The sequence below is a fragment of the Opisthorchis viverrini genome (genome assembly GCF_000715545.1).
Source record: "Opisthorchis viverrini unplaced genomic scaffold opera_v5_16, whole genome shotgun sequence".
Classification (NCBI taxonomy): Eukaryota; Metazoa; Platyhelminthes; class Trematoda; order Opisthorchiida; family Opisthorchiidae; genus Opisthorchis; species Opisthorchis viverrini.
Genome location: NW_008751672.1, coordinates 85133 through 102620, shown reverse-complemented (window position 1 = coordinate 102620; position 17488 = coordinate 85133). Strand labels below are relative to the sequence as shown.

The following is a 17488-nucleotide window of genomic DNA, read 5'->3' as shown; positions in this document are numbered from 1 at the left end:
TAAGCCCGATAAAATCCAGCCATACCTATTCTTCAATAGCTTCCTAGCATATTGGTGATGACGCATCCGCAAGAGACTCAGCATTCGGCGATTCGATTAATATCTCCGAAAAAGTATATGGACCATCGAGAATAGTATCTGATTTATATCGAGCGTAAAAAGTTTCACATCGAACAGTACGTGTCACTGCGGTACGAAATTCAGTACCATTCAAAGACACTCATCGGCTTCCTTAAGCTTGTTTACTTTGAACGTAGTCGATAGAGATACCGCTACAGAAGGAAACTTACAGATCATCACCATCACTAACGGCATCACACACCATGACATCAATACTGATGCCACGGTGCCGTACAACCAGGATTTACTTGAAAGCCTTATTGTGAGGGGAAAAATAAAAAGCACCCCACCGGTTTTCACGAATAACCCGCCCGATATTCCTTGGCTTTTGTAAAGCGGGATGACCATGCGCAAGAGGATTACGCCGAGCATGATCACCATTCACTTCCACGGTAGCGCAACGGACGGTCGTAAGTACTCAAGACAGAATGCTACCAGTTAAAAGTCTTCATGCAAACTACTCCATCTTCTGATTCCTTCGCGAATGGTTAGCTGCCCCTCTGAACTCACCATCTAATATGAAGATCTGTAGGGATTAAACAGAACCATCATCTTATCATCTTGTTGTCTGATGGCCTCACGCACTCCCTCTGCATTACTGGTTCATAAACGTCGCAAGTGTTTCAAAGTCTCCGTTACCTCCACTCAGCTTAACCCGACCATCAAAGCAATGGGATGTTGTTGCGAGAAGCCACGAGTGAAGTTTGGGCGTCCAAAGAGGACAAGACAAGAATACTGACTTCTGAGGTCATGATCCATTTGTCACACGTTAGTGCTGGTTCTTTCCAGTCGAACACTGTTAAGGATAGAGTACGAATGATGCGATATCGCAGCGTCAAAGATGATAACAGAATATAACAATGTAGTAAATTCTGCACCTGTATTGGGTAGCAAAATCCACGCAATGCGTGGAAACGTCACCAGGTCAAATCATGACCAAACCAACACTCTTAGTGAAACCCGCAGAATTATGCGGGTTACGCGACACCGGCAAGTGTTTACATGACCCACAAGACTACTGTATGGCCTGGAGATAGCCTCACACCGGAATGAACAACCTGGGTAGACAAACATGACAGATCGCTTTACGGAATCCCTAGTTGGTGGTAGTCTAAATTGGGATCAGAGCGAGAAAACAGCGTAAATTAGCATGTGGGAGAAACAAGCGGGTCACTTGACGCATCAACAAAAAGTACATAAACCCACATCACAACCAGATTACCTTTGCTTTTGCCTTAATGTATGTGTGACTCAGGAGTTCGCGTGCCGACAACCGTTGTCCCGGGTCTTTCATCAAACAAGCGCGGGTAAATTTGCGAAACTTTTGACCGTAATTGATGTACTGATTGCTCACCGTGGCGACGGTGTCGATGTCAGGTGGGTCGTTCTGCAGCGTTAGCATGAGAACCTGTCCAATGAATATACGAATGAGACGGTCACACTCATGCTCAAAAAGTACACCGGAAAAATAAAATATCACTTTCGTGTCTAAGTATCACCTATCGGTGTCTTTAGGGAGATTTCATTGGTCAGTAGTCTTTGCTGCAGTATGTGACACGGGAACTAATTCGGACTTCTGTTATGAGGGCTTTCGATCAGCACGAAAAGTTTGTATAAGTTTCGACTGATGCTTTGAGAAGCACTGATAAATACGTACATGCAAGGAAAATACAAAACTGCATGAAGGTGAACACGTGACGTCGTGCACACCGGACGGATAAACTATCGGACGAGAGTCCTTAGTACCTGGACGATGTCGGTTTAGGATGTCCAATAAGGAATTCACACTAGAGGACTCCGAATGCATCGACGGATTTCACGTGTTCTACAGTTAGACGAGAACGTAGTGAATCCCCATACAGTGGAAGTTTATGAGGAGGTGAAAGGCAAGTGTATGCGATACCCAGCGGGCAGAGCACACACAACCTTGGCAAATGATAATACGATAGTTCTAGTCCTACCTTCTCTTTTCGCTTGTGCAACTGTTCAAGATTAGCCCAAGCACCATCTCTTTTGTCCTTTTCGGTTATAAGTACGTGCGCACAAACGCTAAAAGAACAATCATTTCGAATGGCCTATGGGGGCTTCTCTCGAAATACATAGTGATGAACAACTACCAGTGAACATATGAACATGAATAGGGAGGGTTCGGCGGTGTAGACAATGAATTAAACCCTACGCTTGAGACAGTGATGCACCAGTTTCTGCCACTACATATATTTAACTGAGGCAAGAAGGCGCCCGAACACCGCATTTTGTCCACGTGTCTTCAAATGGTTTCTGGCAGACTGAAACTCCTCCACTGGTTGGAGAGGATTTCTAAACAAAGAATTTCTGATTTACATTCAGCGGTTTATGGAAAATAACAGTCACAGAAAAGATCAAAGGATGATCCACGTCCGGGTAGTGGAAAAACGAACGAACCCAGTCTAGAAAGTCGCCCACGTCAGTACGGAAAACTTTACGTAACCCAGTTGGGTAACGTGTGGAAAGAAAAGCAAAGAAATGTGTTGTTTCGAGCCTTACCCATGAATTGTGATACCGTATGTAGAAAAATAGACATTAAGCAAATACAAGCATAAAATTGAGTAGACTTCAGTCCAAACTACAAGATGGATTGGTTCAATTCTACATAAAGACTTAAAATGTTACGACGAAATGCCACAAAAGCAGTACATCCGAAGAAACGGGTAATTCTATATGACTTGACAACTATTAATCCTTGTCTACCTAACCTGTGAGAATGACTCAAGGGTTACAGGCGAGGGAGGAGTCTAAATGGTGGAATAAACAATACTTCGTCAAAGCCATCTTGACTTTCCTTACTCTATCCCCATTCAGCACCAGATACCGGTAAGAGATACAAAAATAAGTACAATTAACCACTGCCACAGTCGTCCACAGAGCCTTCCATATCCCCCTATGGTGACATATAAACGTGGGTAATTCACTGCTCATTGATTCATTTCCCATAAGGCTTTCCAGCTTCGTTAGTCGGAGAGGAACCCCCAGAAGTGTATATGGTGATAGATGCACTAGTTTTGTTGCAATGGAAACGGAGCTAAGAGTGAACTGCAACAAAGTAAAGCACGATATGCTGCGATGATAATTCGATTGGCAGTTTAACCCCCTCATGCTAGACGTGTAGTAATGAATGACTCGATCAACCCGTGTAATTTCAGGCAAGCAAGTGCCAACCTCGGAGAGTAATTTGTTACCTACCGATTTGCTTCTGAGACCATTCTATTGATTTCAAAGACTCGTCCTCCTGATAGAGAACGAGAGAGGGATAGGCAGACCACAAGGCAAGAATTGTTAGGCCCCGAAATTCATCAATAAGTTGCGTTATCGACGTGTACAAAAATACGCATATAAAACATACCAACATCAAATTATGCAGATTGGCGCAAATCCAAAAAAGCCTTAAAATGTTATAAAAACTCTGTACTACCCGTAGAAAACGTACTGCATGTGGCAACGTAGGCGTGTGTAAAAATGCTTACAAAAATTGGTTACGTACGTCACTCACCTTCATTGGTGCGTATTTTGCATAGGGAGCTTGCCCTGTGGCCATCTCAATGGTAGTAATGCCGAGAGACCAAATATCTGCCTTCTGATTGTAGCCCCGTGCCTGGTGAGGAAAACAGCAAAAACATGGTCTATCGAAGAACCGGAAACTTCGTTGCAGACAGTCTCACGACAAGCCCCCGTGAAACGGGTAAGTGTGGTGAGTACGGTAATACAAACAGCCCCATAACCTTTAATTATTCACATCTGGTCCCGAGACAGGGTTAATAGAATAGAAAAAAAGGTCATTTGTGTTAGGCGAGAGGCTGGTAACTAGTGCTCAGTGGACAGAGCCTACGTGACTGGCAGGTCAAATGAAATCATCCGAAAAGTTGGGGAAGAAAGGAATAAGAAGGAAAAACTGGCTTCCTTAAGCTGAGGTGGATGGAGTAGATCAGTCACTGTAACGAAGAACAGCTAGACTGGTAGAATGAATGAGAATGAATGAGGTAATCATTCCACTGTAACAAAAACCCTTTTGGTGTCTAGGTGCCGTCACTCGAAGGAAGCACGAGGGCTGGGATACTGCCAAGTTGCCCACACCTAGACAGAAGTCGAGATGCAGAAGCTGGTCGACAGATACCGTTCCGACGAATAGAACCCGCGTCCAGCCTTAGAGATTATAGTTGGCTATCAAAAAGTTAGAGGCAGAAACCCGAACAAAATTCCGAGCAATGTGGAATGCATCACTTAGGAGCGCCACTGACAGTGTGAATGAACTATGTCCACCAGTATCATTAACCAATGCTAAGTTGAGTCCCGGGGTCCCCATCCAAGGATGCATCAGATATCAGCCCAATTGACATCAATAACATGGGCTGACGCCGACGAAACCGAGTACATTTGGTCGAGCTGGAGGCCGTGGGCCTAAGGTCCTAATAAACTAAGAGCATAAGTTCTTAAGCTCTCTTCTATTCGTCCCCTAACCAGTATTCATCATACTGTTTTTTCAGTGGGTTCCCAGCAATATCAGCTTGATGAACTGAACTGCTCTGATTCAATATGTGTATAATTCTGATGGAAAGCGGCGTGATAACCGAGTTCGCGCATTCACATGATCGAAGTGAGGTTGCGTAACCCGGAAGAAAAGCTAATGTTTAACTGAGGTTCTCCGTTGGTAACTACGGCCACACAATCCAACTGAGTCCACAGCTAGCCTGTGGTTGGTGGAATTCATGTGAATCGATGTGAGCGCCTGAGTTCAAAGTTCCTGGCGACCAGGAACAGATGGGGTTCGGCAAATAACTGGAGGCGTTCGCCATTGGCCGTAGGGTTAAAATCGATTACGAATCCACCACTCTTCCGGGCTTAGTCGTCCACGCCAGAGTAAAATCCACGCAAGCTTTGAAGACGAGTCTTCTTCCGCAGATATCCAACCGAAGAAGTAACGAAACTTGGTAACTCACCTGCTGCATCACCTCCGGGGCCATCCAGCACGGAGTACCAACAAACGTGAAGCGTCTCAGGTCCACGCTGTCTGTGGCAGTCAACGGCTGAGTGGCCAGAAATCCGGCAACACCGAAGTCGGCTATCTGAATCACCCCGTCGTCTTTGACCAGCAAATTACCACATTTCAGATCCCTGTTAAAAAAACGTACAATCAGATGTTGAGAAGATACTAGTATATCCAAATGAAATAAAATCACAGTAATGGGAGTGTCCGGCAACGTGCACCAGGAAGAATGAAGTCAAAGTACTATGGACGACTGATGCGATAGGTGACACATCCTGGCACCCAAGTGTAAGCGTGCCGACAAGTAGCGTAGTGCTTCCCAAGGTGTTTACCTGTTATATAGTATACACCAACTTGCCTTCCTAACTTCTGAAACCCACGGCGCCAGTGTGATCGTACATTATTCGTTAAATTCAGATCGTTCGGCTGCAACACCCTTTCGGTGCCTAGCTGTCATGCCACCCGAAGAAACCACAAGAGCTGGGATGTTACCAGGTTGCCCTAGCTTGAACAGGAGAAGTTGGGATGCAGAGGCCAGGTGTGAACCACAGTAAATTTGCGTTCTAACCACTGAGCAACCCTAGCCCTGTAAAATTCAGATAATGTGACAATAAGATTCATATGCTTGGTGAAGCATATAAGTGGGCTCTGTGCATAAAAGGCATGCAAACTTTCAATGTTCGACCGCCGGTGGCTCCAAGGCACCATCCGGGTCTGGTGGAAACAACGGATCGGAAATAGTAAGAGAACTTACACCTCGCCTACGATAGACGACCCTGATACACTTCATAATTTATGCTGGTTGGGTGCTGTACTTGCCAGCTAGGGAACCGTTCGCATCAGTCTTTGTTCAGCCATGTGCTGAAATGAAACGTATCAAAGTGAGTCAGACGACCTGATAACTGAGCAAGAAGAGCTCAACTGGCAAAAATTCATCCGCCTTGGTAGCTATCACACATACACACGCATGGTCCAACGCGACAAATATCCAGTAAAAGCATCCACACCAAGAATCAATATACTAGGCGACGCAATACTCATAAGGTTGCTGAAAACTCCTCGATAGCAACCTTATGAGTAGTGCATTACAAAGATATATATGTATCACGATATCTCGAATATCGTAGCGACTGAAACATGAGGCGGCCTGGTGCAGCACATTTAGCTGACTGGAAACATCGAAACCGAGAGATTCAGCTAGGTTCCAGGTGAGTCTCTCGAAAAACCAAATAAGTTTGCAGATGAGTGTATTTCGCTATATTACTAGGCATTTTCGTCGTGTGGGTAAAGCGTTGTGACAAAAGGGTACACACTGAGTGGTGCGAGTCATCATCTGTAGTCATTGAATGCCCTCGGCAATATTCACCCATAATTAGCGTAAGACGAACCACGACAGCTAGAGTCGAAAGTACATTGATAGATGGTTTCAAATTGAAGTGACACATTCTAATACACGACAGTATCGTTGGAATGGAAATACCGTTACTCCCTGGTGTTTATGACTTGGATGTCGTTCTCAAAACACAAACTACTTATGAATGGATGGATGGATGGTAGGCATTCTGAATGTAAGGTTACATTGGCTATGGACAATATCTAGTTGCCAGTTAAGACTACCATGATCTTCAGAAGCAGCATCAAAAAATACTGGCGCTTCCGGTGCGAATCGAAAGCAATCGTTGGTGCGTCTTGAAGTAAGATATGGTAGGTTGGAACCGACAGTTATGATACAGTCCAACTGAGACAGACGTGAAGTGGAAGGGCATGCATTCACTGAACCCTGATTCCGCTGCATTGAGCTATCTCCTACAAAAAATCGGTTCTATGGAGGCCATTAGCACTGAGTAATCAGCTACGTTTCGGAAACGGTTAACTCCATGAACCGGGGAAACGCCACATCGCCTCGAAGAAATCGGCGTTTATAAGGGAAACAAAATACGCAAAGATTTGAACCAAAAAGTTTACACACTTACCGATGCACCAACCCGTTCTCGTGGATGTAGGCCAAGCCCCGAAGAACGTCTCGCAGAATTGTAGCAATCGTGTTCTCATCGAACACTCCGTAAGAGATATCTCGCTTGCTCTGGGTATACTTGATAACATCCAGTAACGAGCCTATTCAAAATACGCACAAGCAAGCAACCGATGTGAGTAATGAACAACCAGGATAACTATGAGAAATGACGAGAGCTTCTCAAAGTGTTCTAAACCAGACACAACTAAGGGAATGATCAAGATTGCCAATAGCACTGGAGCACCACATCGGCGTCAAACGAGTGTTAATTCTAGCCGCTACAGCAGAGACAAGAGTGTCAAGTAATGGGGTACCACCAAATATTCGACAGGATAATTTAGTTATGCGTATGTTAGGTGCCCCAGCAGTGTTGAAAACTGTATCACAAAAGGCGTTTCCTTGTATTCATTGTTTTTTCTGGCCAAACCGGTATTAGTGCTTGGGCTGCGAACATCCACCATCCGTCCCATAGATTTTCTTAAAACCGGCAGTAGTACAGTCATCTTAAACGACCCCAGTGTACCACTAGTCCAGGACTTCATTTTTAATCGCTTGGACACAGTGAATTAGAGTAATTATAACTGCTCCGAGCAAGTCATACTTCAGCCTCCAAAAAACCAGTGACTTGTTGCTCACAAACAACTCGTATTTTTTTCTTGACAGAACATACTACTCACGATCTTACCGAAAACTCTTAAATAGCCCACGATCAGCTTCATCCTTGTTGGATCTCACCAGGTAGGCGTAGACCCCAGTTTCCAGGGGCTCTGTGCTTTGCATGAACATCAAATAGTGCACAATGGGCGAAATATACACACTTATAAATTAAGCATGAGTTGACATAATGCTTAGCTGAATTCCAGTCAAGTTTCTAGCTGACTCTTTGCTGAATATTCTGCATAAGGCAGGCAAATGTTTCAGTTGATACGATTTTCGAGATATCGCGGCACATTTTCCTGAAAGAATACATCACTCAGTTGAGTCTCCGTTTAACACTAACTTTATTTGTAAATGAGTACGTTTCACCCAATGCGTACAATTTGACGTTCAAATAGAACAAAAAATTGGTACCGACCTACGACTGATCAAGCCTCTGAAAACATGAATGACACCATGTATTGTTATTCCTCGATAGTTCACGATATTCGTGGTTTCAATTGTAACGTCAACTTGTTTCATCGGCCCATCGTGCATCAGAACCACGATTTACCGCCAGTTCCAGTCATAACCGGTTCCCAAACTGCTTGGCGCCCTCTGGTTTGGAAGTACGCCCATTCCTCCCTGTCTTTCTCGCATCCCCCAATTCCTGGCTCTTGCACATCAGATTTCCAGCTCGCGCACAGCATGGCCCGGCGCAACTAACATTTCCGACTGCGGCATGATGATGATGAGCACTCAGTTGTACCACATTGTCCGACCACAAACTACTCACCAAAACGAGCGAACTGCTTAGCGGACCTGTATAAGCAGTAGACGTGTAGACCAGTATTCCTATACCGCGTTAGACCCAGAACACCAACACAGAAAATAAAGTGAATTCGCCTGACCTAAAGCCGAACCAGTAATATTGACCTGATTGTGATCAGTGCTCTTATCATCGTTTCTTCCAACAGCCTCCAAACTTCTCAGTATGAGCACTCGTATTCTGGCAAATTAGTCCGGCCTGAGCACTACTGGCTCCCTTCGAAATGATTCCAAGGGACCTGTTGGAAAGTTCTGTCCAATGTCTTCTCGTGAGAGACAAGGGTGTTCCCACTCAAGGGCGAAAGTGGATGCTGTGTTATTTAAATGGACCAATAGACTCTTCACAGGGTTGGTTAAAACCTGATTTTAACCGAAGAGCGGATATGATGCCCTTCGGACGTTTCGTTGATGGTGTGCTGGGCATTAGGAATGGCTGACCGTCAATCGAGTTGGCTATGAACTGAAATTCTATCACCAGTTTGCGGGTCACATCTCCAATTATGGAATTCGATATTGGCCATATCCTTCAGTCTGGGTAGCCACGAAACATTACGTTGTACCCTTCCGGTGAGTAGCTGATGTGCAATTCAAACGAAGCATGAAAGCCGAGATCCTACCAGATGTCCAAGGCTATACAGGATCGATGGAAAGGAGAGTTGCGTTCAAACCAAAGGTATTCCACTGAGCCACCTCAAGCTCAAGCGTCACGTCCTCTAATAAACATTACAGTACAAATAATGGTGTGTTCAGAGGTACAAACGATCGCACAGACTTTAAACCAGTTTCTTCGCCAGGCCAACCATCCAAATTCTGCACTTATTTCAAAGGAGTGGCCCTGCAACTCGATGGTCCTATACACAATTGGGATAGGAGTATGAAGGCAATGTGGCGCTTCTCTCAGGCGACCAGCATGTCCACGGTTATGGAAGCAGGAATACAGCCTTCCCCCGACAAAGGATGAGTTGGAAAAAGTAAGCCCTGATAACCACTCAATCCGATCACCCAGAGTTTGACCGTATTGACCGGTTAGTCGCATTACAGACAAAGTTCAGCATCATCGACAACACGACATCAGTGTTTTGCACTGGCGCTTCGCTGCCGTAAACCCATTGACTTGAAAGCCTTACTGTGAAGAAAATAATGAGTGGGCGGGGAAGTGACTTAGTGCTAACCTACCACAATCACTTCGAAGTGCCTATACCTACAGACACGCAATTAGTCAATCTGGGTAGAAATTGAGAACAACTGCGCCACTGACATCGATTAACAACCATATCTTGCAGCGTATCCAATCAAACACAGTTGGGATCACGTGTTGACAATCTTGGAAGACGGGTAGCACCAACTGCACCCAGGTTTTTCGTGATCCTATTCATACCCCTCTGCCAGGTCACACGCTGACCACCTCTGTTTCCACCACTCCGAATCGGACATGTACATTACGCGGCTTAGCCAACTCAGCTTTTAGTACTGGACAGATCAGCTTCATCCTTGTTGGATCTCACCAGGTAGGCGTAGACCCCAGTTTCCAGGGGCTCTGTGCTTTGCATGAACATCAAATAGTGCACAATGGGCGAAATATACACACTTATAAATTAAGCATGAGTTGACATAATGCTTAGCTGAATTCCAGTCAAGTTTCTAGCTGACTCTTTGCTGAATATTCTGCATAAGGCAGGCAAATGTTTCAGTTGATACGATTTTCGAGATATCGCGGCACATTTTCCTGAAAGAATACATCACTCAGTTGGGTCTCCGTTTAACACTAACTTTATTTGTAAATGAGTACGTTTCACCCAATGCGTACAATTTGACGTTCAAATAGAACACAAAATTGGTACCGACCTACGACTGATCAAGCCTCTGAAAACATGAATGACACCATGTATTGTTATTCCTCGATAGTTCACGATATTCGTGGTTTCAATTGTAACGTCAACTTGTTTCATCGGCCCATCGTGCATCAGAACCACGATTTACCGCCAGTTCCAGTCATAACCGGTTCCCAAACTGCTTGGTGCCCTCTGGTTTGGAAGTACGCCCATTCCTCCCTGTCTTTCTCGCATCCCCCAATTCCTGGCTCTTGCACATCAGATTTCCAGCTCGCGCACAGCATGGCCCGGCGCAACTAACATTTCCGACTGCGGCATGATGATGATGAGCACTCAGTTGTACCACATTGTCCGACCACAAACTACTCACCAAAACGAGCGAACTGCTTAGCGGACCTGTATAAGCAGTAGACGTGTAGACCAGTATTCCTATACCGCGTTAGACCCAGAACACCAACACAGAAAATAAAGTGAATTCGCCTGACCTAAAGCCGAACCAGTAATATTGACCTGATTGTGATCAGTGCTCTTATCATCGTTTCTTCCAACAGCCTCCAAACTTCTCAGTATGAGCACTCGTATTCTGGCAAATTAGTCCGGCCTGAGCACTACTGGCTCCCTTCGAAATGATTCCAAGGGACCTGTTGGAAAGTTCTGTCCAATGTCTTCTCGTGAGAGACAAGGGTGTTCCCACTCAAGGGCGAAAGTGGATGCTGTGTTATTTAAATGGACCAATAGACTCTTCACAGGGTTGGTTAAAACCTGATTTTAACCGAAGAGCGGATATGATGCCCTTCGGACGTTTCGTTGATGGTGTGCTGGGCATTAGGAATGGCTGACCGTCAATCGAGTTGGCTATGAACTGAAATTCTATCACCAGTTTGCGGGTCACATCTCCAATTATGGAATTCGATATTGGCCATATCCTTCAGTCTGGGTAGCCACGAAACATTACGTTGTACCCTTCCGGTGAGTAGCTGATGTGCAATTCAAACGAAGCATGAAAGCCGAGATCCTACCAGATGTCCAAGGCTATACAGGATCGATGGAAAGGAGAGTTGCGTTCAAACCAAAGGTATTCCACTGAGCCACCTCAAGCTCAAGCGTCACGTCCTCTAATAAACATTACAGTACAAATAATGGTGTGTTCAGAGGTACAAACGATCGCACAGACTTTAAACCAGTTTCTTCGCCAGGCCAACCATCCAAATTCTGCACTTATTTCAAAGGAGTGGCCCTGCAACTCGATGGTCCTATACACAATTGGGATAGGAGTATGAAGGCAATGTGGCGCTTCTCTCAGGCGACCAGCATGTCCACGTTTATGGAAGCAGAAATGCAGCCTTCCCCCGACAAAGGATGAGTTGGAAAAAGTAAGCCCTGATAACCACTCAATCCGATCACCCAGAGTTTGACCGTATTGACCGGTTAGTCGCATTACAGACAAAGTTCAGCATCATCGACAACACGACATCAGTGTTTTGCACTGGCGCTTCGCTGCCGTAAACCCATTGACTTGAAAGCCTTACTGTGAAGAAAATAATGAGTGGGCGGGGAAGTGACTTAGTGCTAACCTACCACAATCACTTCGAAGTGCCTATACCTACAGACACGCAATTAGTCAATCTGGGTAGAAATTGAGAACAACTGCGCCACTGACATCGATTAACAACCATATCTTGCAGCGTATCCAATCAAACACAGTTGGGATCACGTTTTGACAATCTTGGAAGACGGGTAGCACCAACTGCACCCAGGTTTTTCGTGATCCTATTCATACCCCTCTGCCAGGTCACACCTGACCACCTTCTCTGTTTCCACCACTCCGAATCGGACATGTACATTACGCGGCTTAGCCAACTCAGCTTTTAGTACTGGACAGTTTCTTCGATGGAAGTCCCCGTTGCACAATCGAACGTTCGCCGAACCACACGAGCTATAGTTCTCAGACGACCACTGTCGAACACCTGAAGACGTCTCAGTTCTGTCTTCCGAACAGGATGTCTCAGTTATAGAACGGAACAGCGTGCACTGTAGCCCTATTCAGGGATACATACACTGCCTTGACACCAAAGGCGTCTCAAATTAGCAAACGCAATCCGAGCCTTGCAGATTCGTGTATTGATCTCATCTGTCACATGACAATCAGAGCAATACAATGTCCACGATATGTAAACCGCTCCACAAATTCGAGAGCCTCTCCCTGGATTGTAATCGGGGTGTTCAGTGATTGCATGTCCAGGAGCATGCTTTTACACTGTGGGTACAAAGTTCATGCTAAAAGATAGGATGACAATGGTCAGTTCGTACAAAAACACCTGCGCCTTCTCTTCGAAGAGGACGATGTCGTCGGCATACTCCAGATGGACAAGGTTTTCGTCAGCGGCTTTTTGAACACAAGTTTTGAACATATTCCAACGCTCGTCTTAGTAATCTCGTCGATCACGGAATTAAACGGGGAAGGAGAGAGTGGGCACCCCTGACGGATACTGCTCTGTGTAAGCAAGCCCCTCTTTCGAAAATGGACACTATCACTGAATCTCCCCAGTTGTCTGCGAGTCTTCTTTTCCGAAATTCAGGCAAACAGATCAGACAAGCGCTGACTGAGGACCCAACCATCATCTCTGAACTGTGCTGGTCGGAGGTCATTCGGAGCAGGAGCTCGGAAGCTCTTGAGAGAACACATGCAGTCATAAACCCCCGAGGCCGGAGGGAGTTCCAGGTTCACCGCCCAGGGTTCTACGTCAGCTGTAGGATCCAAATGATTGGCAGCTGGTGGCCACGATAACCGTTGTTCGGAGTATTCAGCCTAGCGGTCAGGGAGTTCCTTGTTCAATATGGGCGCGCTACTCTGACCCTTGTTGGTTTCGCTCACAGGATCGGCCTCACCGACCAACTAAACTAATCTCCGGATAAAGCCGATTTTATGGGCCACTTCCATTTTCTTTAGCCTTCAAAGTCTACTGGGTTTCACAGGCGACGCGCACGCTGACAGCTGCCAGGCTGATGTCCTGGTCGTTTTCACATAGCGTCGGTGTAACCCTTTTGAAGACAGGAATAACTGGTGACATGCCCCATTCTGCAGACAGCTTATCTTCACTCCATATCTCTGTCACTAAGGATTCTCGACCTTTTTTGAAGGCAGGATGTAGAGTGGTCGATTGGTCCCAGGAAAGCAAAGGTCGGTGAAACAAAAGATTAGTGAAGGCGGTTGGTTAATTCAGCAAAAATGCCGAATGGAAGAATGGGTCAAACACTTTGAAGAACAGTTTATCTGGCCTTCTGCAACACAGCCTCTGGAAGTAGCTCTTGCGGTCGAATAGAAAGTAAAGTCTGATCGCAATAAATGAAATGCGAACTATTCGTAGTGAAACGCGAGAAGGAGCCATTACCAACGGCCTGCATCCTGCCCTCAAAGGCGGAGCCAAATGTGAATGTGAGCCAAATGTCGAAGTTCAGTGGTGCGATATGGAGTGAAGAGGTGGCTGCAGAATATAGGATGTCGAGTTATTCTTCAAAAGGAGTACGCCGACCCTGTGTGAAAACGACCGTGACACCAGCCTGGTAGCTGTGGCATCGAAGGTGTACTCTGGCCTTAAGCTTCGAAGGGTGACTGAACACAGGGATAGACAGATTCGTGAAAACCAAGCTGGATTCCGCCCTGCAAGAGGATGCACGGATCACATTTCCACCCTCCGGCAGATTCTGGAACAGCGACAGTTTGAAGCAACCAACAGTGGCTGTCTCCCATGACTTGAAAGCTGCGTTTGACTCTGCGGACCGTCAGGCACTATGGTAGTGTCTATGGGCCAAAAGTATGCCCATAAATTCCTGACCACCCTTAACGCGCTGTACTTCAGCTCCCGCGAACGCGTTAACGTCTACGGTAAGCTCGCATCAGATGGTCCGGCAACTGTCCTTTTTCAGCTTCATCATTGGTAAGATTGTGGAAGATTCAAACCTCTAATGCCTGTGGGGTGGAAGGGCTCCTCGGGGGCATTCGCTTAGATATGGATTGCGCAGAAGACTTAGCCCTTAGTGGTTTTGGTGTCGTTGTAACATAGACAATACTAATTGTCCAGCTTCGCAGCCGTATCAGTCCCGGTGATCTCGTGAAACATGATACTTTCATCCGGATTTAGGGGTGAGATAGCTCAAGTGGTTTGAACGCGAATTTACTGACCGGAAGGTCTATGTTTCGAACCCGACTTCTGCCTCTCGACTTCTCCTGTCTAGGCTTGGGCAACCTGGAATTATCCTAGCCCTCGTGCTTCCTTCGGGTAGCATGGCAGCTGGGTACTGGAAGTGTTACAGCTGAACGACTTATTTGTTTATTTACACTGACTAACAATCTCATCCTAGCATGACCATACTTGTGCAAGCTGTGGTGCTATCTTCATCCAAGGAATCTGGTTGGAAATCCCGGTCTTATAAGTTACACGTTTTGATAGCCTAACGGCCGTCAGTGACCGACAGGGCACTGTCTAATCTAGTCAAAATGCGTTTAGAACTGAAGAAAACGATACTGCTAGAAGAACACCTACCATGCGCAGTCGTATGAAGACCAATACATTTACGCCTTACTCCCCTCAGACCGGGCTAGGCCAGTCTCCCACAATCAAGTGGGCGAGACTGTTGCGTTGTTGAGTACGGTTCCTATCCAGAAAAATCAGCTCAAAAGCCATTCATTGTTTGTCGGATGATTCGACGCACGTTCCGAACGCAGCCTACATTGGTGGCCTTCTGAATGTGCCAACCAAGTTTCCCAATCAGCACTCAAGAAAGGCGTTGTGTCCATAGAGCTGCTACAAAGATGGTTCATCATCATCATTATCAACGCAGCATGACACCAGTGCTCAACACCAATGCTTCACTGCCGTACAGCCATGACTTATTTGAAAGCCTTATTGTAAAAAGAATAAAGGTGGATGGGGGAGGGACTTAGTGCTAGCTTAACACAATCATTCCGAGGTGCCTACACCTCCAGACATTCACTCAGGCAATCTGGATAGAAACTGACAACAAGAACGCCACTGACATCGGTTGGCAGCCATATCTTGTAGTGTCTCCAACCAGCCACAGTGAGGATCACGCGGTCCCCATCCTGGAAGGCGAGTAGCACCGACTACAAAGATGGTTGTAGGCCCCAAATTCGAAATGGTTGGAGATTCCTGGTCTCATCTTGTGAGATTATCGTTGCCTCAGAGGACTTGATACCTACACCTCGTGTGACTGATGGATTCGGTTTTACTGATGCACTGTATGGACACGAAAAGCTTCTCAACCCTAGAGCGCGCGCGGCTCAAGTTGATGTCAATCTTTTTTTCGGTTCGAGTAGTTACACTCAAGTTAAATCAAGTTTGGATGCCTTTCAATGGGTTTGCGTACCTTCAGGCTTACCGACCAACGGAAAGACCCTAAGAAGTGGTGCTGCATACTTTATATACACACTTCAGGCGAACCGAATCTGCTCAACAGGAACAATCATGACCAAAGAATCCTTGATCCTGTGTACCAATCGGTCAAACAGCAGTGGGTGACATTAAATTGAAACCACGAGTCAAAACAACGGAAATCCTACACACCCCGTGGCGGAACAACACAAATACCAGTACACTTACCTCTTTGACAAAGATCCATTACGATGCAAAGTTCAGTCTGATCAACGAACGAGGCGTAATAAGCCACAATATTTTCGTTCTTCATATTTTTCATCGACTTAATTTCCCGCTACAAGCGAAGATTCTACGAAAATTTTAGTGCCTCACGTTTATCTCCTCTAATGATGCGGAGGTAGAACATTTTTCTAGGTTGATGATTTTTATTGCACATTTCCTCCCATTAACAGGACAAGAAGCCTCAAAAACAGTTGAAGTCGCACCCTGACCTGAAGCAAACAATCGAAATGAAACGGTATACTATTGATATACCGATTGATTTTCCAAAATCGTATGAACTTTTCGTCATCGGCCATTGAACTGGGGATTCTAAGGAACTGAGGTGTGGGACAACCGAGGTGCTTTCTGACATCACAAAGTGTTCATGGAGATGGGGGGATATGGGACATGAGTGCGGACCTTATCGGATCCGGATGCGGCAAGCTCGCCGCACCAGGAAACTTCCTGAGCTTCAGGTCGAAGCACGTGTGCACTTGTGCCCGCGGTCGACCAACGGTTGACGTGCCACCTCAAGGTTAGTTCAGAATGTGGTTTTACCTCAGCTCATTCTAAGAGGCTTCGAGGAAAGGAAATCTCTTTTCTTCGGATAAGTTCTCGATGTTACGGACTCACCATTTGTGAAGAAGATACTTTATGCTGTGTCCGCTCTTTACGACTGCTGAAAGCCATCTCTAGGACAAAGCAAGAGCGACCGGGGTCAGGCTCACTAGAATACGCAGCACAATTTACCTACTCAGGACACAAGAATGACATAAACCTCTTTGAGCGGCGGCAAAAATGGTTGTCGGCCTTAAATCCGCTGATTATGGAAATAATCCTGCGGTCTTTTGCCTTCCCCCTTGAGTATCGCTGTCTCCAACTGGACGTACCTCTTAGTTAGACTGTTTGAACTAAGTTCGCATGTTATCCACCGTTGACCCAAGAGCGCGGACACGGTCAAGCGATTTTCAAGCTCAAAGCACACACCTTTATTGGGCAACAGTTTTTCTCATTTTGGTTGGTTTGCCTTGTTAACCCTGAATTTAGTTCCAAATTCAAAGCACATGTGGCGCCGTTGTAGTTAAATTCTCGGTCTGGCAAGATTACTATCCGGCGCTGGGAACTTCAGGAGTAGTGCTAGACCTTCTTCGCTTGTAATTTTTAGGTAACCAGAAGCTACTGAATGACAAGGGAAAGCTCAACCTGGAAAGCGTGGAGGAGAGCCTCCATCCGGTGAATCAGTCCGTGAATCCGACACGGTTTAAACAGAATTTATGTCCTGTTTCTTGGGTGGAAAATGCCAAGGATCGTCGTACTACAATCAGCAATTACGTTCCTCCATCCAACTGATTACCAGTCAGTGCTTCGTGTGAAAAGTGTT

General features: G+C 45.8%; 1 protein-coding gene across 1 annotated transcript in view; it reads right to left on the bottom strand.

Moving 5' to 3' along the window:
* The window catches only part of T265_01458 (hypothetical protein), a gene marked incomplete at both ends in the record, with an annotated part of 42605 nt that extends 26125 nt beyond the window's left edge, over positions 1-16480 (bottom strand). Inside the window, 7 exons of the mRNA XM_009165499.1 lie at positions 1343-1528; positions 3650-3751; positions 5094-5268; positions 7114-7255; positions 16072-16180; positions 16219-16337; positions 16381-16480. Coding sequence (XP_009163763.1) covers positions 1343-1528; positions 3650-3751; positions 5094-5268; positions 7114-7255; positions 16072-16180; positions 16219-16337; positions 16381-16480 — 933 coding nt within the window. The remainder of the gene's footprint in view (positions 1-1342; positions 1529-3649; positions 3752-5093; positions 5269-7113; positions 7256-16071; positions 16181-16218; positions 16338-16380) is intronic.
* Between the last annotated feature and the right edge of the window lie 1008 nt (positions 16481-17488).